This window comes from Schistocerca piceifrons, chromosome 9 (genome assembly GCF_021461385.2).
Source record: "Schistocerca piceifrons isolate TAMUIC-IGC-003096 chromosome 9, iqSchPice1.1, whole genome shotgun sequence".
In the NCBI taxonomy this organism is placed as follows: Eukaryota; Metazoa; Arthropoda; class Insecta; order Orthoptera; family Acrididae; genus Schistocerca; species Schistocerca piceifrons.
This window is the reverse complement of record NC_060146.1, coordinates 96,873,931-96,897,781: the sequence shown is the minus strand read 5'-3', so window position 1 is coordinate 96,897,781 and position 23,851 is coordinate 96,873,931. Positions and strand designations below refer to the sequence as shown.

The following is a 23,851-nucleotide window of genomic DNA, read 5'->3' as shown; positions in this document are numbered from 1 at the left end:
TATTTAATGTTTTTCTTTTTAATATTTTTTTTGTTTAACTAACAGTCGTTTGTATTTTTTAAATGATACCTTGAAGAACTCTAGCATAGTGAATATATATGTACTTTTAGTTTGTTCAATACAAATTATTAAAAAAAAAACAAAGAAAACAGGATGTGTTATATTTTGTTGTGTTTAATGAGCCGGCCGGGGTGGCCGAGCGGTTCTAGGCGCTACAGTCTGGAACCGCGCGACCGCTACGGTCACAGATTCGAATCCTGCCTTGGGCATGGATGTGTGTGATGTCCTTAGGTTAGTTAGGTTTAAGTAGTTCTAAGTTCTAGGGGACTGATGACCACTGCAGTTGAGTCCCATAGTGCTCAGAGCCATTTGAACCATTTTTTTGGTATTTAATGTTATTCTAATAATTTGTTCACTTAACACTAATTTGTATATGTTTAACTGGTACCTTGAAGAACTGTTGCTAGGTGTATATATATATGTACTCTCCGTTTGTTCAATAAAAAAAAAAAAGATGGTAGAGCGCTTGCCCGCGAAAGGCAAAGGTCCCGAGTTTGAGTCTAGGTCGGGCACACAGTTTTAATCTGCCAGGAAGTTTCATGAAGCAACTTGATTAATACAGGATTGGAAATCAGAGTAAGGGGGTAAGATCGACGCCAAAGAATTTATCGTAGATTATTTATTGTAACTAAATATTTGGTTGCACATCCTAACTACACATAACTGGTGCCTGATTCGAAATATTTAAGTAAGAAATACGTGAGAATGAAACAGAGCATAATTTAACTACAGCAAGAAGAAACACAGCAGACGGGGGTGGGAGACAATTATACTATCATCTCCTTTTCATTAATACCATAAAAATATCTAAGTGAGATTTGCATTACGATTATACGCACGCTCTATTCTGGACACAGGTTTAACCAATGCACAAGACTGTGCGATCATTATTTAACATATTAACTGCGTCTGCTGCTTGCAAACGGCCGAACTAGAGCACGTGGTGCATTCTGACTCAAACTGTTGTGCTGCTTTGTAGAAAGCGCACGATAGAACAGATATTCTTGCAGAAATTGTAGCTCATTAAACAAGCAAACTGTTAAAACAAAGCCTATTGTGGTGTCGTGGTGAACCAGAAGGGTCACTGATTACCAAACACGTGGCACAAAATCGGCACACGCAGACAAAAGCAATTTCCACAATATATAATACTAAAAATCATTTAAAAAAATAACTCGCTTCACACGCTTCAGTTTAGCTAAAGTTCTTAAGTATTTCCCCAGTTAAACATAACGAAGTCCTAACTCAGCCTGATTCCTATCACTTGAAACCCCCCTTAACAGCTACGATCCGTGCTCACCAAGCGTTCACCGAAGAGTGCCCCTTTCTCTTACCTAGCTCCTCGTGCAGCGGAAGCTAGCAGAGGGGTAGCCCTCCAACCTCACACACAAATACAGCTTTCGACACAGCCGTCGACTAAGAAGGGGAAACCTCTCTGTTCAGGAATTGGAGACCTAAGTTGGTCATCCTGTGCTCTACTTTGAACGAGAAACAACATCGTCTGCTCCCAGCAGACGATGACCAACTCAGCGATTCCCACAAAACAAAACCGAAACCCACATTAAAACACACATATAATAATCAATAGGCCTTGTTTGAGTGCTCAGTCTTTCTGGAAGAGTTCATGAATTGAGCTAAAATCAGGTAGTAAAATGAATAGGTTGCACAGAATTCGACAAGCGACTTATGAAACGACTTCACAGAGATGTTTCAATGTTTTCACTCATCTTCATGCATGTACACAATTCAGGCAAGATTTTATTAGCTAGTACTACACAGAGGTGATGGCGATATGCATATACAGGGTGGTCCATCGACAGTGACCTGGCTAAATATCTCACGAAATAAGCGTCAAACGAAAAAACTACAAAGAACGAAACTTCTCTAGCTTGAAGGGGGAAACCAGATGGCGCTATGTTTGGCCCGCTAGATGGCGCTGCCATAGCTCAAACGGATATCAACTGCGTTTTTTTAAAATAGGAACCCCCATTTTTATTACATATTCGTGTAGTATGTAAACAAATATGAATGTTCTAGTTGGACCACTTTTTCCGCTTTGTGATAGATGGCGCTGTAATACTCACAAACACGTGGCTCACAATTTTAGACGAACAGTTGGTAACAGGTAGGTTTCTTAAATTACAATACAGAACGTAGGTACGTTTGAACATTTTATTTCACTTGCTCCAATGTGACACATGTACCTTTTTGAACTTATCATTTCTGAGAACGCAAGCTATTACAGCGTGATTACTTGTAAATACCACGTTAATGCAATAAATGCTCAAAATGATGTCCGTCAACCTCAATGCATTTGGCAGTATATGTAACGACATTCCTCTCAACAGCGAGTACTTCGCCTTCCGTAATGTTCGCACATGCATTGACAATGCGCTGACGCATGTTGTCAAGCGTTGTCGGTGGATCACGATAGCAAATATCAACTTTCTCCACAGAAAGAAATCCGGGGTCGTCAGATTCGGTGAACGTGCGGGTCATGGTATGGTGCTTTGACGACCAATCCACCTGTCATGAAATTTGGTATTCAATACCGCTTCAACCGCACGCGACCTGTATGCCGGACATCCATCATGTTGGAAGTGCATCGCCATTCTGTCATGCAGTGAAACTTCTTATATTAACATCAGTAGAACAGTACGTAGGAAATCAGCATACATTGCACCATTTAGTTTGCCATCGATAAAATGGGGGAAATAATCCTTGCTCCCATAATGCCGCACCATACATTAACCCGCCAAGGTCGGTGATGTTGCACTTATCGCAGCCATCGTGAATTTTCCGGTTGCCCAATAGTTCAAATTATGCCGGATTACGTTACCGTTGTTGGTGAATGACGCTTCGTCGCTAAATAGAACGCGTGCAAAAAATCTGTCATCGTCCCGTAATTTCTCTTGTGCCCAGTGGCGGAACTGTACGCGACGTTCAAAGTCATCGTCAAGCTATTCCTGGTGCATAGAAATATGGTACGGGTGCAATCGATGTTGATGTAGCATTCTCAACACCGACGTTTCTGAGATTCCCGATTCTCGCGCAATTTGTCTGCTACTGACGCGCGGGTTAGCCGTGAAAGCAGCTAAAACAACTACTTGGGGATCGTCATTTGTTGCACGTAGTGGTTGACGCTTCACATGTGGCTGCACACTTCCTGTTTCCTTAAATAACGTTACTATCCGGCGAACGGTCCGGATACTTGGATGATGTCGTCCAGGATACCGAGCAGCAAACATAGCACACGCCTGTCGGGCATTTTGATCACAGTAGCCATACATCAACACGATATCGACCTTTTCCGCAATTGATAAACTGTCCATTTTAACATGGGTAATGTATCACGAAGCAAATACCGTCCGCACTGGTGGAATGTTACGTGATATCACGTACTTATGGTTTGTGACTATTACAGTGCCATCAATCACAAAGCGAAAAAGTGGTCCAACTAAAACATTCATATGTAATAAAAATTCATATGTAATAAATTCATATGTAATAAAAAATAGGGGTTCCTATTTTTAAAAAAATGCAGTTGATATCCTTTTGACCTATGTCAGCGCGGGCCAGCCATAGCGCCATCTGGTTTTTCCCTTCAAGCTAGACGAGTTTCGTTCTTTGTAGCTTTTTCGTTTGATGCTTATTTCGTAAGATATTAGGCCTGGTCACTATCAGTGGACCACCCTGTATACGTTTGGGGCCTGAAGATGACTTTTGGATCTAAATACAGCCCCCAGTTTTGTTATCAATATTATTCAAGCACCACAGTTGTCAACAAGGTACTGTGCAAGCTAGTGGGTCGCTCCATAATGGTGTGAGCTGTGTTTGTATGGAGTGATTGGCTCCTTTGAGCCAACTGAACCTGTCATTGACTGGAAATGGTTACGTTAGTGTATTTGGAGACCACTGCCAGCCATTCATGAACTCCATGTTTAGAAACAACAGAGTCATGCCAGGGAGCCACAGCTGATTGCGACTGGTTTGCAGAATATCCCGGACAGATCAACAGAATGATTTGGCCAGCCAGATAGCCCGACATTGATCCCATTGAACATTTATCAGACAGACGCCAGAGGTCAGCTCGTGCACAAAATCCTTGCACCGGCAACACCTTCGCAATTGTGGACGGCTACGGAAGCACCATGGCTCAATAATTCCGACACCATACTAGGTGGTATCATATGGCTTTTATCACCTCAGTGTGTCTACGTCAGCAGTAGTCACTGAGACGGCAGTTAGTGCACGTCAACATGGCTTGAGGTGTCCTGCGTCCTTCGCCACAGAAGTAATTAGCGTATCAGCTGACGGTCAGTACGAGGACCTTAGTGGTGGCTTCCATTGGTCCGGAAGCAGAGAGAGATGCGGCGACAGTGGTCGTGCACGACGACAACACTCTACACAGGAGTTTCAGCAGATCGATTTTTCAGACGAGTCCTTGTTCTGATAAGAGCATCGTGATGCTCATGTGTGGAGACTCCGAAGAGTATGAACGTGACTAGGTTACATTCGTCGCTCTCCTCGTACATGCCCATTACCTGGGGTTACTGACTGCGTTTGCCAGTTGGTACACAACACATAATCGGAACTGCTACGAGGGGCGTTCAATAAATAATGCGACACATTTTTTTCCTTTTAACCCTTTCGGGACGGAGCGCGTTTCCTCAAAGCGGAGCGATTCGGCGGCGCTGTACGGGTTCCAAAATGGTTCAAATGGCTCTGAGCACTATGGGACTCAACTGCTGAGGTCATTAGTCCCCTAGAACCTAACTAACCTAAGGACATCACAAACATCCATGCCCGAGGCAGGATTCGAACCTGCGCGCGTAGCGGCCTTGCGGTTCCAGACTGCAGCGCCTTTAACCGCACGGCCACTTCGGCTGTACAGGTTCCATATCCCTTGGTTTCTTTCATCGCTTATGTTTGACTTACGGGTGTAATTTATTTCTTTCTTTTTGTAAATGAAGCTTAAAACACGCTGTCTACCGGTATACTGTTTTCATTATTCCATATAACGCAATTTTTGACTTGGCGGTGGTGTTAAAACAGAAAAAATGAAAATTTTGATTTTTTGTTACTTTTTTTTAGTTGTGAGGTGAAGCATTGAATTATACCTATTGAAATTAGTTGTATCTTAGTCTTTAAAGTTTTAGCTTTAAAACGACATACGTGCGTGGGAAGAAAAATAAAAAGTCCATTTTGAGCGAAGAAAAATTTAATTTACGTCAATAAACAACAAAATTTCATAAAATTTGCTTAAAACAAACTTTACAACTTTTGCATATCGAGTTTTCGATAGGCAACCATATTTTACAAGTCCTCTCGGTACTTTGCTACTTTGTGATGCCTGTTGAAGAACTCAGGCAGATGAAGAGAAGGGTTGGACAGACAAGTTTCGCAGAAGAAAAAAGGGAACCGTTTTCACTCTCCTGGCTTGGAGCGATCACTGCAAACGACACAGTCACACTGTTTTCCGGTGTCTATTCTTGCGATAGCTTAGTACAGGCTGTCCATCCTGTGTAGGTCACCATGCTCAGAGCGTGGCCTCTTCCTCGAGCCCTGACCTCGCCCACAAGCTCCTTGACGAGACTCTTCCGAAACTGCAAATGACTCTTTGGTGTCTCTCCTCTTTTCTTTGCTACGATGACATGCAGTAAGTAAGCGCTGACGATCGCCAACTGATATTAGCCAGAACGGTTACCCTTTTGTCAGGATGCGCCCCGTCCCGTGTCGATACTCAAAGTCAGTTCCTAGATACAGCACTGGGTGTGTGACGTGACAATCGGTCCACGTATAGGGGCCTCGCGTCCCATAGCGACTGTCACGTCGGGCCATGTTTACGGGCCTTGCGTCCCGAAAGGGTTAAAAGTAGGTCGAATTTATTCAGGATTCCAATACACTATATTATTCCCTACACTTTTAACTACAAAACCCTATTTTTCAACGTAATCTCAGTTCAATGCGACGACCATATGCCACTGTAATGGGAAGGCCTGTGTGATCGCTTGGTACCACTCTAATGGTCGTAACCAAAGTCTTGCTGCATCTGTAACCTCCCAATTATAAACGTACTGTATGCCGCGAAGTGCATCCTTCAATCAACCAAACAGATGGAACTTGGAATGTGCAGACGCGCCGAGGAACCCAGCGAGTGCACACCTTTTGAGAAACGCAACTGGCCAGCACTACCAGAGAGACATCGAGTTCAGCTGTGGCATGATACCACCTTACTGGGTGCACCCCTAAGTTCATATGGTTCCAGTCTACTGGTCGACGTTGGAGCCAACGTCTTGTCGTATCAGTATCCTCCCCATCATGCGTGTACTGCTTCCTGCTCACTGCATCCTTCATTGGACCAGACAGATGGAAGTAGGTAGTAGCGAGATCCGGGCTGTGGGGTGGATAAGGGAGAAGAGTCCAGTGAGTTTTTATAAGCTCCTCTCGGGTGTGCAGCCTTGTGTGAGACCTTGCACTGTTGTGGAGATAGAGAAGTTCGTTTGCATTTCAATTTACTGAGGGTAGCGCATCACACTTCAGAGTTGATCGTTACACTATATGAGGTAACGGGCAAGACGTGGCGCCATGAAAATATTCTAAGTTCCGAGTTGGCGTGGCCGCACGGGCCGCGGGTCAGCAAGCCGGAGCTGCTCAGCAACTGCGTGGTGCCGGACGTCAGTCGGAGCAAGAGGGGCAGCCCCAGTGCGAGATCCAGGCCAACCGTGTGGCTGGGAATTCCGTGTTGACGCTGTGTCGATGAAGGAGATTTGTAGGCCGGGAATGCCAAACATGGCGGACTTCGTGAAACCATAATGGCAGACATTTCACAGTTCGTGTAGAAATGAATAATAGCTGGAGGAATCATGATACCTCAAAAAGATACATATGCATTACAATTATTTGCGCAACGATTCTGGTGGTTTAATTAGATTTTCAATATCTTTATTAGGTTAAAGTTTAGTATCTCATTGTAAATTATATAAGTAACACCCAGCAGCGAATTTCCAAAACCTAAACGGGTCATCCGATTTTGACGATCGACGTGTCTTTAGAAAGCTAATAGTGTAAACCTAAATTGGTATGAATTACAGGCATGTATCTTTAATAGTAGATGACTTATTGGAGGTCATTATTGATGGTATCAGGCGATAAGTACTCCACAATTACAGGAAAAAAGCACCATGCTTATAAATGTAGCTATTCGTGTACGTCTTGGTCTATATCCAGTATGTGCTATTCATGAAGAAATTGGTCAAATATTTACTGTGTTTTAGGAAGCTCTAAGTCATTAGGCTACTGGCCTACTTTTGTTTCTATTCCTTTGATATATGTTTATTTAATTTGTTTATGTATTAAATATGTGTGTTAGAGCGCGTTTATGGTCCAGCCGTAGGAATATTTATTTAATTTCAAGTCATTTAAATGTAAATCCAGTATTTCGTATGTGTTTCAATATGTTTGTGAGTGTGCGTTGGCTTGGAGACATGGCGGGAGCGCTCTAGCCAATCACAGCGCTCTTTACTACAGTAGGCGACTACCGAAGCCAATGGAGAGATTGGATGGAAGTGGGGGAGGAGATTCGGGTCGCACAGGACACAGGGGAGTGCTGGACGGGAAGGCGCGACGGGCAGTCGCAGGAAATGCTTGGAGAGTATTGAGCAGTTTGTGCGTGGTCGCGGGAGATAGAAATATTTCGTAGTGCCGGCTTGTGCACTTGTGCGACTTCCATGGCTTCTGCAGTGAAGACGTAGTATGCATCTAGAAGTGAATATCTCACGCGGTTATGCTGTTGTTCATAACTAATTACGTGAAGTAGGAATCTATTGTCTCCCTGTTATTCAACTTATATTTTATTTAATTGCTGAACCAACGGTAACCAATAAGTGTTTTGCAGTAATAAGCGGCATTCTTAAAGGTACTTCTGCTTTCGTACTCATCATTTAAAGTAGTTAAAAATAGTATCTGCAGATTTTATTTAACTGCAATCTTTCATTTATAAATTTCTATGTTGCATTCAAAATTCACAATTGCCGAGTGATAGGAACCTTCGACCATTCGATTCGTGTGTATATTGAAATTGTATACTGTAGACTCAGCAGTATTTGGCTTGTAATGCGGCAACTACGTATCCCAGCCCCTAGACAAAGAAACCAGCCAAAACTTTTAATATTTCTATATATATACTAAGATGTTGTCTGTTCTTTCGGAACATGTACGAAAGAACAGATACCATCTTAGTATATATATGGTTAAGGCTCACCGGCTACTTGACCATCTTCTTCTGGACAAACAGTGCCCGAACTCTTACGGGAATCGGCAACGCGCCGCGAGTAATGAGTATAATGGGCGGGGGCACTACGAACGTAGCGCGGGAGAATACGTTGAGAATGTGGGTTTCGCGGCAGGCGTGCCAGAGACAAATCCCTGCAGTCGCGCTATCCTCTGTGTCCTCGGTGGCTCAGCAGTCTGGCTTTAGCTGTCGCAGCGGTCGCACGCTCCTCAAGTTTGCTCCGTGAACGTTCAGTGTTTACACCAGGGTTTTCGTGTTTCGTGATCGTTTATTGACTTTTTGCACGTGAATTAAGCGTTATCAATTGAGCATTTGGTCTTCGTTCGTGTCGTCTTTCTACGTAGTGCCGTTGGGATTTCGGCGTTGTCCGAGATTTCTTCGCTGCAGAACAATATGGCAAACTCCGTGAGAAAAAACCCCGTGATTTTCACCTTCGACAAGTGCACCCGTCGAGTACAGCCCTCTGCACTTAAAATACACGACTGGATTACCGAGGTAATTGGCCTTCATTCTGAATCCGTTCATACCATGCAGCTAGACTCTGATGAATACTGCATTTTTGTAAAGTTTAACGATTGCGATGGTGTAGACCGCTTTCTGGCAAAATTTGGTTAGGAAACGGAATTTATACACCGTGATGGTACTAAAAGTACTGTCAAACTCCGGAATTCCGAGTCTGTAATTTGGAATGTTAGGGTTTTGAATATTCCCATAGAAGTAGACAACTCGAAAATTCAAGATGTCCTTTCAAAGTATGGGGTTGTCAGGAAAATAGTCAACGAAAGGTGGGCTTCGCATTTCAAGCTGCAGTGCTATAACGGCATTCGCTCCGTGGAGATGGAAGTGAAGGCAAACATTCCCTCCCACATCTTTGTTGACGGGCACAAGGCGCATGTTATGTACTCAGGGCAAACCCCTACATGTCATGTATGTAACGAGTCTGGTCACCTCCGTCAGGACTGCCCTCGCCGTGTTTTTGTGCTAACAAATAACCTTACGCAACGCCGGAAATTAACAGTCAACGATTTGTTGCCAGCCAGTAATACAAGAGAGCCGGCGGCTGTCGTGGATCCTGTTACTGCCTCTGAAAATGTTGCACTTAATGTTAATGACTTTCCGTCTTTAAAACCTGCATTAACTGCTGAAATTCCGTCCCGTGACAGCGAGATTCCCGCTAAAAAGCGTCCTCTAGAGGACACTGAAAAAAATGTTGATGAGGACTCTTCCTGTGAAACACCCGTTGCCAGGAAGCCGAAGCCCAGTCCTGAAGATCTGTTGCAAGTGGAAAAAGGAGATGGAATGCAGGTCGATGTGGCTCCCACTTCCGCACAAGGACTTATACCGCCACGAACAAATAGTGACGCAGCTGGTAGTGACCTTTCACGGACATGTGACCCTGAGCCTGAGGTCACAGCTGCAACAACCGCATCAAGTGCACAGCCCATACAGTGCGAACAGTACGAGGAAGTACCAAGTAAACAACCTGCTGACTCCGAAGCGCAACGCCGCACCGAAGGAGGAAATAAACAAGCATCACCGCCTCGCCAGCAAGACAACACAACAGACACCACGCCGGAACCAAATATCGACGACTCGCAAGCCTCGGCCGTTGCGCCAGACGGCCACCGCCGGCGGCTGCGACCGACACCGGGTCTTGCTGTCACGCGTCATCAAGCGAAAGCCACACCAGAGAAGAAAGACATCAAGAAAAAGAACATTAAATATGAAGTCATGAGGGCCTACACTGAAGAGGAGAAAGAGAAGGGCCACAGTGACTTATAGCAATGCATTGTCAGGATTTCAGGATACTTTTCTTCGCAAGCTCTTTGTTTAAAAGCAGTGCGAATTTTTCTAGGAAGTTAGTACATGTAATTGGCACACAGCTTGTAAAGATCGTGCCTTGTAGGGAAGCACGTTGCTGCTATAATCATACCGATCCTCATCCCAAATAGCTTCTTCTGGTATGTCTGTGATGCAAGCTTATAACATTACTACTATTAACATTAATACAGTCACCCTTGAAATTGGCAGCACTAAAAGAATTCTTTACCAGTCCGGGACAGATATCGCGCTGCTACAAGAAGTTGTGGTAACGGAATTTCGGATCCCAGGCTTTTTTGAAATTGTTAATGTTTCTACGGAAGCCAATATCGGTACAGCCATTCTTATAAGGGAAGGCATTCCGGTGACTGAAATCGAACGATTAGAATCAGGAAGAGCCATAGGCATAAAAACTTTTGGTGTGACAGTGCTTTACGCCCCATCAGGAAATTCCCACAAATTGGATCGTGCGAAGTTTTTTCAAGATGAACTGATTTATTTATTGAGGAAAAATCCGTGTTCTCTTATACTAGGTGGAGATTTTAACTGTGTTTTAAACCAGAAAGATCAACAACCCAACTTCAACTACTCGCCACAGTTAAAAAAAGTTAGTAAGTGATCTACACCTTAAGGATGTGTGGGAGCTTCAGCACCCGACGTCAGTCGGGTTCACGTATACAACCAGCCACTTCCGCAGCAGACTAGATAGAATTTACGTGTCACCAAGTTTTCAAAATTATTTATTAAACGTTGAAACTATTCCAGTGTATTTTAGCGATCACAGTACACTTTTAACTTGCTTTAATTTAAGTGTACAGCCAACCCATCGATTCAGAGGCCAATGGAATTTAAATATCTCTGTTTTAGCTGACGAAGAACTGGAACAGGAAATAAGAGTAGCGTGGACTATGTGCCTCCGCACAGTAGACGAGCACCCAATAGTCATTGACTGGTGGACTAGGAGGGCTAAACCAAGGCTGCGGAAAGTTGTCATGCAGTATAGTGCAGCGAGGCGAGGGAGTTGAGGAATACAAAATGGAGTTTTTATTACAAAGTTTTAAGAGACTTATATCAACAGGCCCATGATGACGTAATTCGTCTGAATGATATCAAAAAATAAAAGCCAAGTTATTAAGCATTAAACGGCAGCAGATGGAGGGACACAAAATTAAGTCGAAAGCCACATCAGTCGTAGCAGATGAAACAGCTTCTCTGTATCACTTGGTGCGGCATGCTAAAAACAGACGTCAAACTTTAATTGATGAAGTCCAGACGCATACTGGTACGAGGCTCACATGCCAGAAAGAAATACTGGACGAAGTCCACAGTTACTATGAAACCTTATATGCCCCTACCACAGTGGAAGATGCAGCAGGTCCACAATTGTCGGGAACAGACAACGCTGACATCCTGTCACCTATTACTAAAGATGAAGTGCATGAGGCAGTGCGTAACTCACCTCTCAAAAAATCTCCGGGACTTGATGGCCTCCCTGTGGAGTTTCATGCCCGCTACTGGTCTATAATTGGGGACAACATCACTTCCATGGGAAATGAGGTCCTGAACGGAAAACCGGTCCCTGCAGAGTTTAAGGAAAGTAAAATAGTACTGATTCCCAAGAGTAAAGGCAAAACCAACTTAAACAGTTTTCGGCCTCTTTCGCTACTAAATTCTGATTGCAAAATAATTTCGCGTATTATCAAGAAAAGACTCTCTGCCTTTTCCAACAAAATATTGAGTCATCATCAATCTTGTTCTCCGACCAGAACGATATTCGAAAGTCTATCTGCATACAGAGACGTCATTGCAATTACCTCAGTGACAAGTATAAAATGTGCTTTAATCTTTATAGATTTGCGACGCTGTTAAGAATGGCTTTCCATCCCCAGATTGTGAACATGCTATGGAATATTGCAACAGGTATAAATGCGAAAATAGCAATCAATGGCCAGACATCTAAACCCATACAGATAAGGCGAGGGGTTCCACAGGGCAGTCCCTTATCTATGTTTTTATTTTCCGTATCTTTAATGCCCTTCCTCCGCACTGCCCACGGAAGATTAACGGGTGTAACATTGAGTGGTGAGAAAACTGTCATACGAGCTTATGCTGATGACGTGGGCGTTGTAATAAGGAATAAGGAGGAGACAGTTACACTGGAAAGAGAAATCCAAAGATATTGTCTAGCGTCGGGAGCGACAGCAAATGAAAACAAAAGTCAAATATTGTATCTACGGGGCCTAGATCACCTTCGACTGGCATGGGCAAAACAAGACAACAAACATGAAGCTTTGGGAATAACCTTAATGGCATGTCCGATGAGGATGGCTGCTTTTAACTGGACGGAAACTAGGAGGAAAGTTCATGGTGCTGTAATGGAGAACATCCATCGAACTATGGACCTGGTGCAAAAAGTCAGATTCATCAACTCCTGCGTTTTGTCTAAAGCGTATTTCACTGCACAGGTATTTCCAATCCCTAAACTAGTAGCGAAAGGGATCATGTCCACTGTTACCAATTATTTATGGCGAGGAGACATATTCAGGGTTGGTGCGACTACCGTTATACTGGATGTCAGAAACGGGGACCTCGATTTGGTGGATATTCGCAATAAAGCGTCTGCTCTGTTCCTCGAACGGACTTTCCATATACTCAGAGAACTTCCACAATGTATAACCGCAAAGCTCTTTGAGGCTGTGACACCCCATAGCCTGCAAGCACCGATTGATGTGCTAAGGATTAATGCCCCTCTGCAGTATGTGAGGAACTTTTTCCTCGAAGCAAGTTATCTTAGTGACGAAATCAGAAGCAACACACGTATCACAGCGCGTGACATCATACTTGAAAGGAAGTTAAATGAAGGTAGAAACAAAATTGAAACGAAATTCCCAAATTGTGACTGGAAAGCTGTGTGGCGGAACATCAACTATGCCAGGCTACGTACAGACGCTATTTCCGCATGGTACAAAACAGTTAATCATGTCATCAGCACCAACGAGAGACTGTATGGGATCGGTTTAAAACAGACACCCGTTTGTGGAAAATGCAATCAGGTGGATACACTCAGCCACAGATTCACCTGTGGTGGCAATGTGCATAACTGGAATTGGATCAGGCAAAAAATTGCCTTTCTCACCAGATCCTCTACGGAATATAAAACGCCATCGCTCCTCCTGAGACCAGGTTACTGGGAAAATATGTTAGTTATGTCATCCACAAACTTGGGTCGGACAACGAGATAGAATTCCGCGTTTACATGAAGTGTGAATATGCAAAAATCAGCACGTATCGCAACCACAAGAAGCACTACGGCAACATGCTGAAGATCGTTTTTGAAAGAATGGGTGTTGGTTAAATATGTGGAACCACTACAACACCTTGAACGAGAACGAACAGAAGAAAATTAAAAGTCACTTGGTTTCTTATTTTTATTTACTATTACCTTGCTTCCGGAACATTTTTTTTCTTTTTTCAAAACATTTTTTCAAAATTACTCGTGTTCGACTTCCAACGTATTTGTGTGATTCGAGAAGAATTGTTAAGTTTTTATCAGTGTTCAGTTTCTACTCAGAGAAGAGGTTTCTTCGTCTTTCTTACATCGGAGAATGGGAATATTGTGTTAAGATTTCTGCACAGTGCTATGTCCCAACAGGGAACATGAAAATGGTGTGGAAGGTGTTTGGGCCTCGACGCACTGGCAGTGCCGTGAAGAGACCCCACTGCTAGTGCGGCGTGTACCACGCCCTGACCATCCTAAAAATACAAAAAAATATAAAAATAAATATAAAATAAAAAGAAAATAAAAGTGGTTAATAAAAATTGGATTGTTGGAAAAAAGGATGTATATAAAAAAAGTGGATAGAGAAAAAAACAAAAAAATGGAAAAAAGTGGTTAAATAAAAGTGGTTAAAGACAAAAAAAGATGGATAGAGCATCTGCCATGTAAGCAGGAGATCCCGGGTTCGAGTCCCGGTCGGACCACACATTTTCATCTGTCCCTGTTGACGGTTGTCAACGCTCAGGGTGTTCATTTCATTGTAATTTTAATATTTCAACTCTAAGCTGAAGGCCACCATTAATTTCTTTGAAAGCCCGCAACCATGAGGGAGAGTATCAAAGAGAATAACTCCTTCAGAGGCCCAGAAGATCATGATTCTATCGTCTGTGGCTGCGGTTTTAAGCTTTTTGTACGGAGGAGATGTGATATGACGCCACACCATGGCTTGCAGTTCCGTTTCCGGTGCGAAGTGATGAACCTACATTTTATCGCCCGTGACGATGTTCGATAAGAAATGGTACTATCAGCCCTGTAGCAAGCAAACAGTTCCACACAGATGGTCCTTCGTTGATCTTTATGGTCTTCTCTTAAGTGGAGATGATCCCAGTGGGCACACACATCTGTGTACCCCTACGGGTAGATGAGTGTGCCAGCACTAACAAAAGAAACGGACAGTTGAGCAGCGAGGTGCGTGTGACGCGTTGATCACTTCGAATGAGAGTGTTCACACGTTCCAGCATTGCGGGCGGGCCGCACACGGGGGATCGGACAGATTTGCACGACATCTTTACGATGGTGACAGACACCTAGGAACTTTTAACGTGTTTCAGCCCAGTCAGCAACTGTGATAAATTAATATTTCAAGAATCCGCCTCAGTTGCGAAATGTTACTGGTCTTTACCCAGGTTTCAGTTAACCTAGCCTTCATCAGAAGCATAAAATAAACTAATACATGCCAGAATAAGACACGGTCGAACATAAAAAGCTTAAGTACCGTGATACCAGGTCAACCTACGTTACTTAGCTGAGGAACAGCCCCTTCGTGGAAAGCAGTCGATTAACCGTGGACGCTACGTTGGAACTGACTGTGGCACGCGGATATGTGCCGAGCAAGATGGCGGATCACGGAAAGTCAAAGGTGCCTGCCATTGGCTGTCTTTATGTTATGTACTGAGAAATTACCTATAACCTTAAACCATAAACCACACCAGTGGCAAGACGCAATCAATACCTTCACTGCACGATAACAACGGCGAAGTCACTGATAACAGTGCCACTAAAGCAGAGTTATTAAAAACGGTTTCCCGAAACTCCTTCACCGAAGAAGACGAACTAAATATTCCTGAATTCCAATCAAGAACAACTGCCAAGATGAGAAGCATAGAAGTAGATATCCTCGGTGTAACAAAGCAGCTTAAATCACTTAATAAAGAAAAGGCCTTCGGTCCAGATTGTATACCAGTCAGGTTCCTCTCAGAGTATGCTCATATAATAGCTCCGTATTTAGCAATTATATACAGCCGCTCGCTCACAGAAAGGTCCGTACCTAAAGACTGAAAAGTTGCTCAAGTCACACCAATACCCAAAAAGGGAAGGAGGAGTAATAAACTGAATTACAGGCCCATATCAGTAATGTCGATTTGCAGTAGCGTTTTGGAATGTATACTGTATTTGAACATCATAAAGTACATCGAAGAAAACGATTTATGGACACACAGTCGGCACTGATTCAGAAAATACCATTCTTGCGAAACACAACTAGCTCTTTATAATCACGAACTGATGGGTGCTATCGACACGGGCTATCAAATTGATTCCACATTGTTAGATTTCCAGAAGGTTTTCGACACTGTTCCTCACAAGCGTCTTGTAACGTAACTGTCTATGGAATATCGCCTCAGTTGTGCGAGTGGATTCGTGATTTCCTGTCAGAAAGGTCACAGTTCGTAGTCATAGAAGGAAAGTCATCAAGTAAAACAGAAATGATATCCGGCGTTGCCCAAGGGAAGTGTTACAGGCCATCTATTGTTCCTGATCTCTATTAACGACATAGGAGACAATCTGAGTAGCCGTCTCAGACTGTTTCCCGATGATGCTGTCATTTACCGTCTTGTAAAGTCATCAGATGATCAAAATAACTTGCAAAATGATTTAGATAAAATATTTGTATGGTGCGAAAAGTGGCAATTGACCCTGAATAAAGAAAAGTGTGAAGTTATTCACATGAGTACTAGAACAAATCAGCTAAATTTCGATTACGGGATAAGTCACACAAATCTGAAAGCTGTAAATTCAGCTAAATACTTTGGGATTACAATTACAAATACCTAAATTGGAACGATCACATAGATAATATTATGGGTAGAGCAAACCAAAGACTGCGATTCATTGGCAGAACACTTAGAAGGTGCAACAGGTCTACTAAAGAGACTGCTTACACCACCCTTGTCCGCCCTATTCTGGAGTACTGCTGTGCGGTGTGGGATCTGCATCAGGTGGGACTGACTGATGACATTGAAAAAGTACAAAGTAGGGCAGCTCGTTTTGTATTATCGTGAAATAGGGGAGATAGTGCCATAGACATAATACGTGATTTGGAGTGGCACTCATTAAAACTAGGGTGTTTTTCGTTGCGACGGGATCTTCTCATGAAATTTGAATCACCAGTTTTCTCCTCCCATTGCGAAAACATCCTGTTGCCACCCACCTGCATAGGGAGAAATGATCATCACGATAAAATACGAGAAATAAGGGCTCGCACAGAAAAATTTAAGTGCTCGTTTTTCCTGCGTACCGTTCGAAAGTGGAACGGTAGAGAGACAGCTTGAAGGTGGTTCACTGAACCCTCTGCCAGGCACTTTATTGTCATAGCACAGTAATCACGTAGAAATAGATGTATATGTAGAAATTTGTGAGGGAACAAGGCACTAAGTAGATAGAATCCCGATGAGCGTTAAATGTAAACCTAGACCTTATTAACTGATACGAAATTTACTTAGACGTTACGTTCAGCTTGTTAGATTAAAAACCACATATGACCACCTCCATGTTGGTATGCTTCCGCACGATCTCAAGCGGGGGATGAACAAGGTTATATGTCAGTAACGCGAGAACTTCTCAGGGTTAGGAGAAGGTGCAAATAAAATAATTTCCATTATACATGGAGTAATACGTCACTTTGTTAACGCGAAATTTGACTAAGGTTGTTATATTATGACACTACATTACCACGCATTTATGGCTGACTGGGTGTGTAAAGCTTAGGGCATCATTTATGGCTTTATACACAGGTGGTCAACGTTGTGTTTAGGAAATCTGTAATAACTTAAGCAAACATACACTAACTATAAATATAATATGTACGATCGTCCACTGTATGTAGTCACAAGGGTGACGTGGAACAAAACTCTTAAGGGAAAAGATTGATTATTAGTTAGCAGTGGGTTCAAGACCCTATGTATTCAAATATGTTATGCCACGCTAATTGTCGAAATACACACTCTAGTGTATCAGATATTACCTATTTAGGATGTTGCCTACAAGGCTATTAACTATTTAGGATGAAGATTATTGTGAGCGTCTTGGAATTCTCACATAGACTACCAAGAAATAAGGACCTAATATTTAAAGTAGGGTGTGTCAGAATGAGCTTTTCACTCTGCAGCGCAGTGTGCGCTGGTATGAAACTTCCTGGCAGATTAAAACTGTGTGCCGGACCGAGACTCGAACCCGGGACCTTTGCTTTTCGGGGGCAAGTGCTCTACCAACTCAGCTACCCAAGCTCGCCTCACGCACCCTCTTCACAGCTTCACTTCTGCCAGTACCTCGTCTCCTACCTTCCAAACTTTACAGAAGCTCTCCTGCGCAGGAGACCACTTGTCCGCGAAAGGCAAAGGTCCCGAGTTCGAGTCTCGGTCCGGCACACAGTTTTAATCTGCCAGGAAGTTTCATAGGGTGTGTCAGAACGTACAACGCAACTGCCAACACACTTATGTACTATTGACCGATAAAGGTCAAGCTAATAATATGAACATAAGCTGTATTCTTCCCTATTGAACGGGAACATAAATTACGGATATGGTCTAATAGCGAGCAAAGAGTAAATGTCTCACGTATGTTAATAGCATAAATCAGAACCTAGTATTTAAAGTAGGGTGTGACTGGGCCCACAACGGCCCCATCATCACGCTTACGTGCTGTTGACCGACATAGATCAAGCACTTACAGGATATTGTCAGCAAACTAACCTTTGATAGGAATAATATCTCAAAGGCTACACTGTATACAGCGTGACTAAGCGGGCAGCGCTATAGTTCTCATAAAAAAGATTCTTTAGAGCAACAAGGTCAACATTATCTGCCTAGGGAAGAATACTTTAAACTGTATTCCATAAATATTAAAGTTAGCTTAAATTGGCGTCAAGATCTCATGAAATAGGATCGGCCAGCTTGAATTAAAGGCGGGCATAAGTTTCAATGCCTATGGGTAGAAAGAAAAGGCAATGTGTGCCGGCACCGTTGGTATATTTGTCTACCATATTGTCAGTTATGTTGGAACGAGAACTATATATACCGTAAGGAATATTAATTAAACCATAGTATTGAACGTCACTAAATGTCGTGGTGAATTTCTAAGTCTTAAGCGTCGAAGTATCAGGAATGGATATGCAGTGACAAGGCACGAAAGTTAGTGTGATACTTTAGCTACGTGCCTTTCTTAACTGTTACTCGTAAACTAATCATTCACTGAATGGGATAACGTTCACCATCTGTATTGCAAAAGTCATATATATTGAAGTTGCATACAGTGATTTGGAAACTTAACTTGTATGTAACAGGACTAAGTATGACGGTACACTACTGGTCATTAAAATTGCTACACCAAGAAGAAATGCAGTTGATAAACGGGTATTCATTGGACAAATATATTATACTAGAACTGACATGTCATTACATTTTCACGAAATTTGGGTGCATAGATTCTGAGAAATCAGTATCCAGAACAACCACCTCTGGCCGTAATAACGGCCTTGATACGACTAGGCATTGAGTCAAGCAGTGATTGGATGCCGTGCACAGGTACAGCTACCCATGCAGCTTCAACACGATACCACAGTTCATCAAGAGTAGTGACTGGCGTATTGTGACGAGCCAGTTGCACGGCCACCATTGACCAACCGTTTTCAGTTGGTGAGAGATCTGGAGAATGTGCTGGCCAGGGCAGCAGTCAAACGTTTTCTGTATCCAGAAAGGCCTGTACAGGACCGGCAACATGCGGTCGTGCACTGTCCCGCTGAAATGTAGGGTTTCGCAGGGATCGAATGAAGGGTAGAGCCACGGGTCGTAACACATCTGAAATGTAACGTCCACTGTCCAAAGTGCCGTCAATGGGAACAAGAGGTGACCGAGACGTGTAACCATTGGCACCCCATACCATCACGCCGGATGATACGCCAGTATGGCGATGACGAATACACGCTTCCAATGTGCGTTCACCGCGATGTCGCCAAACACGGGTGCGACCATCATGATGCTGTAAACAGAACCTGGATTCATCCGAAAAAAATGACGTTTTGTCATTCGTGCACCCAGGTTCGTCGTTGAGTACACCATCGCAGGCGCTCCTGCCTGTGGTGCAGTGTCAAGGATAACCGCAGCCATGGTCTCCGAGCTAATAGTCCATGCTGCTGCAAACGTCGTCGAACTGTTCGTGCAGATGGTTGTTGTCTTGCAAAGGTCCCCGTCTGTTGACTCAGGGATTGAGACGTGACTGCACGATCCTTTACAGCCATGCGGATAAGATGCCTGTCATCTCGACTGTTAGTGATACTAGGCCGTTGGGATCCAGCATGGCGTTCCGTATTAACGTCCTGAACCCACCGATTCCATTTTCTGTTAACAGTCATTAGATCTCGACCAACGCGAGCAGCAATGTCGCGATATAATAAGCCGCAATCGCGATAGGCTACAAACCGACCTTTATCAAAGTCGGTAACGTGATGGTACACATTTCTCCTCCTTACACGAGGCATCACAACAACGTTTCACCAGGCAACGCCGATCAACTGGTGTTTGTGTATGAGAAATCGGTTGGAAACTTTCCTCATGTCTTTCCATGAGTCTTGCCGACTCAGCGGAGAAGCGCCACTGAGGAAAACCAGCGCAGTCCTGGTCGAAACGTAAGGAGCAGAAAAGTTCTTGGACCACGACCTCACATCCCGAAAAGTATATCAACACCTATGATTATTTTCAGCCTTCCAAACCGCACCTCGTACCATATGGTCACACGCGAAAGGCTGGACAAAGTCGATTGATGTGTGGTGAATGTCACAGTCATTTGCTGTCAGACTGTGAATGTGTTATCTTGTTTGATAACGATATATGTCATTGGACGGTGATTAAAGTAGTGTGAATCAGTGCTATACGAGAAAGTACTCACTGGATCCTGCACAGTAGGCGTTATATATCCAGTCTGCACCGTAGCCCTGGAAGTTGGAGGTGTAGATCTTAAGGCAGACACAGTCGAGCACCGTAGTGCCGTTCGCCGCCAGCAAAACCAGCAACGGAGCAGCTACCCCCAATGGATGCATTGTCAGTTGTTGTTGAGGCCGAGAGGGAATCACACGCAGTGAGCATCGCAGGCACCGCGGGCCCACTATAAGGATTCTCGTAGCGGAAGTCTTTCCGCAGGATGGGAAAACCACAGGAAGAACGACGACCAGAAGTGAAGGTTTAGTTTCCGACATAAGAATTGCGACGCTTGACTTTCTTTAACACTGATTCCCCAACTGAGAGAGGTTGTAGGTAACTCCGCTCATTGTAACAATAAATTTGTTCATCCCTGTGATTGACGCTATACCTGTTATCTTATACAGGGAGACAATATTATTAAAATACGTGCAATAAAATCGTCATTACGGTTTGTGTTAGGATGTTCAAACTGCTGGCCACGCGGCACTCTGGGAAATAGTATGCGCTGGCATAGTTTGGTTTAGCGACGAAGCCCACCTTCATTTGGAGGGTTCGTCAACAAGCAAAATTGGCGCATTTGGGGGACTGAAAATCCGCATTTCGCGACCGAGAAGTCTCTTCACACTCAACGGGTGACTGTCTGGTGTGCAATATCCAATCACGGAATAATCGGTGCGATATTTACCTTGATGGCACGGTAACTACCGAACGGTACATGAAGGTTGTGGAAAATGGTTTCATCCCCATTTTCCAAAGTCATCCTGATTTTGACAATATGTGCTTCATGAATGGCGGAACTCGACCGCCATAGAAGCAGGAGAGTGTTTGATGCCCTGGAGGAGCAGTTTGAGGACCGCATTCGTGTTCTGGGGCACACAGAGGCCACTGGCATGGGTCTCGATTGGCCGCCATATCTGGATCTGAAGAAATGCGACTAATCTTTGTGAGGCTATATTAAAGACAGTGCGTACAGCAATAACCCCAAAACCAATGCTGAGCTGAAACCAGACATTCAGGAGGTCATCGACCGCGTCGATGTTCCGACACTTCACCGGCTAGTGTAGAATTTCGCTATTCGTCTGCGTCACATAATCGCCAATGATGGCACGAATATCGAACATGTCACAGCCTACATCCGAAAAGGGGTAGTGACGTTTACATGTTGAATAAAGTGTATGTACGCCGTAGTTAGTAACTAATTTAGGTTTTTTTTCACATAGTTCAATAATTGTCACTCTATATCTTACATATACTATAAAAATGAAAGTTTTTGTACGTTGTAGTATGTCTGTTACCCCTTCACGCTGAAACGGCTGCAAGTGTATAGATAAAATTTGCAATGAGGGTTGCTTGTACCTTGAATTAAAACAGGCTATCTTATATATTTCTAAGAACCAAAGGGTTTTGGGTGCGGGAGAAAGGAAGTGTACCTCATGAAGCGGAAGTAGCCATACTTCATTCATCCAGCATCTGTGAATGAGAGCACTAGTGACTTTTTGCAGACTTTACACGTGATTTCAAACCTTTACGAAACTTTTCCTCTCTGACATCCCCCACAAAAAGATGAAAGATGTTCGTCGCTTACTTAATTTTCGTTGTTCATTCAGGAAAACTGGCGCCTAAACCATAACACTTTATTTTATTACTTCTTCACTACTATCTGTGTTCGCCGCACATTTTGAATGCAATATTTACATATATCACTGATTTTTTGTTTGTTTTTTTGTCAACAGTCTTCTCACTCATTTGATGCGACCCACCACGAACTCATCTCTTGTGGCAACCTCTTCATCTCACAAGGGGAGGCCACGACGTTTGGAACGCGGGTTTACTGTAAACTTCCCACACTCGTAGTACTCCTTTAGGACAACAAAATTTGTAAGCAGTAGCGTGTACTTCTCAAGCGTTATTGAGAAAATAGCAAGATAATTTCAGTCGTCAAGTATTCATCTGTGCGTGACCGTTTTCACCATGAAGCGGCGGCAGCCGAGTGGGTAGCGTTCAAGCCCCTAATCGCTGGATCGAGTCCCGTTCGTCAGTTTTTTTTATTTCTAACACAGTCGTTTCCTTTACTATTTACATTACAATTGATATAATGGAAAAAATACGTGTAATCGGATGAATTTTTATTAAATTTACAATGTTATTTGGCAGTCTACAAATTTTTATTGTGGCAAATAATATAATATTCATAACTATCGACTAGTAAACGACCAAACGCATAAAGTGATACTGAAAATGTCTGCTTGTCCGTGATTTGAGAAATCACTTATATCTGGAAGGAGCCCGAAACTACTTGTTACCTCCAAGATTTGACCAGCACAGACGGCTTTCGAAAGATGTACAATTAATCGTCGCTTTCGACATTACGAGTACAATGGCAGAATGGTATTTTTCGTAAAAACATGGAAAACATAAAGTTGAACGGCACCAGCTGCATTGAATGAATGCTGTTTCCGCATACGCAAGGTCTTTTGAGATTTTACGTGGAAAAACAAACCTCGTTAAAATTTTCAAAAACCTCTCTTTCAGCCAAGAATTTGGAAGAAAACCATGCATAACGTAGCATTTCCTCAAATATCGGCGCTGATAATTGATCATGCAGTATCGAGTGTATTTTAATAGCGTCTTCAAGAGGCAATTTTCGATTAAATACGAACAGTTTTGAAGACACGGACAAGCACATATTTTCAGTATCACTTTATGCGTTTGGTCGTTTACTAGTCGATAGTTATGAATATTATATTATTTGTGATAATAAAAATTTGTATACTGCCAAATAACATTGTAAATTTAATAAAAGTTCATCCGATTACACGTATTTTTTCCATTATATCAATTGTAACTAGTAAAGAAAATTGTGTTAGAAATAAAAAGAGTGACGAACGGGACTCGATCCAGCGATCCAGTGATTACGGGGCTTGAACGCTACCCACTCGGCTGCCGCCGCTTCATGGTAAAAACGGCCACACACAGGTATATACTTGACGACCGAAATTATCTTGCGATTTTCTCAGTAACGCTTGAGAAGTACGCGCTACTGGTTACACATTTTGTTGTCGTAATGGAGTACTCCGAGCGTGCGAAGTTTGAAGTAAATCCGCGTTCCAAACGTCGTGGCCTGCCCATGTCAGAGCAGCACTTGGAACCTACGTCCGCAATTATTTTCAGGATTTACTGCAATCTCTGTCTACAGTTTTTGTCCTCTACAGCTCCCTCTACTACAGTGGACGTCATTCCTGATGTCTTAACAGATGTCCTATTGCCCTGTCCCTTCTCCTTATCAGTGCTTCCATAAATTCCTTCGTGTCAGTGTTTCCATAAATTCCTTTCCCATTTTGCGCAGAGCCTCCTCATTCCTTACGTTATCAGTCCACTTAATTTTCATCATTCGTCTGTAGCACCACATCTCAAATGCTTCGAATCTCT

The 23,851-nt window shown here is 43.2% G+C and overlaps 1 protein-coding gene across 1 annotated transcript in view; it reads right to left on the bottom strand.

The window, feature by feature from the left end:
* The window catches only part of LOC124716727, a 196,940-nt gene extending 176,399 nt beyond the window's left edge, over window positions 1-20,541 (bottom strand). Inside the window, exon 1 of the mRNA XM_047243270.1 lies at window positions 20,391-20,541. Within this exon, the coding sequence (XP_047099226.1) occupies window positions 20,391-20,541 (151 nt within the window). The remainder of the gene's footprint in view (window positions 1-20,390) is intronic.
* Between the last annotated feature and the right edge of the window lie 3,310 nt (window positions 20,542-23,851).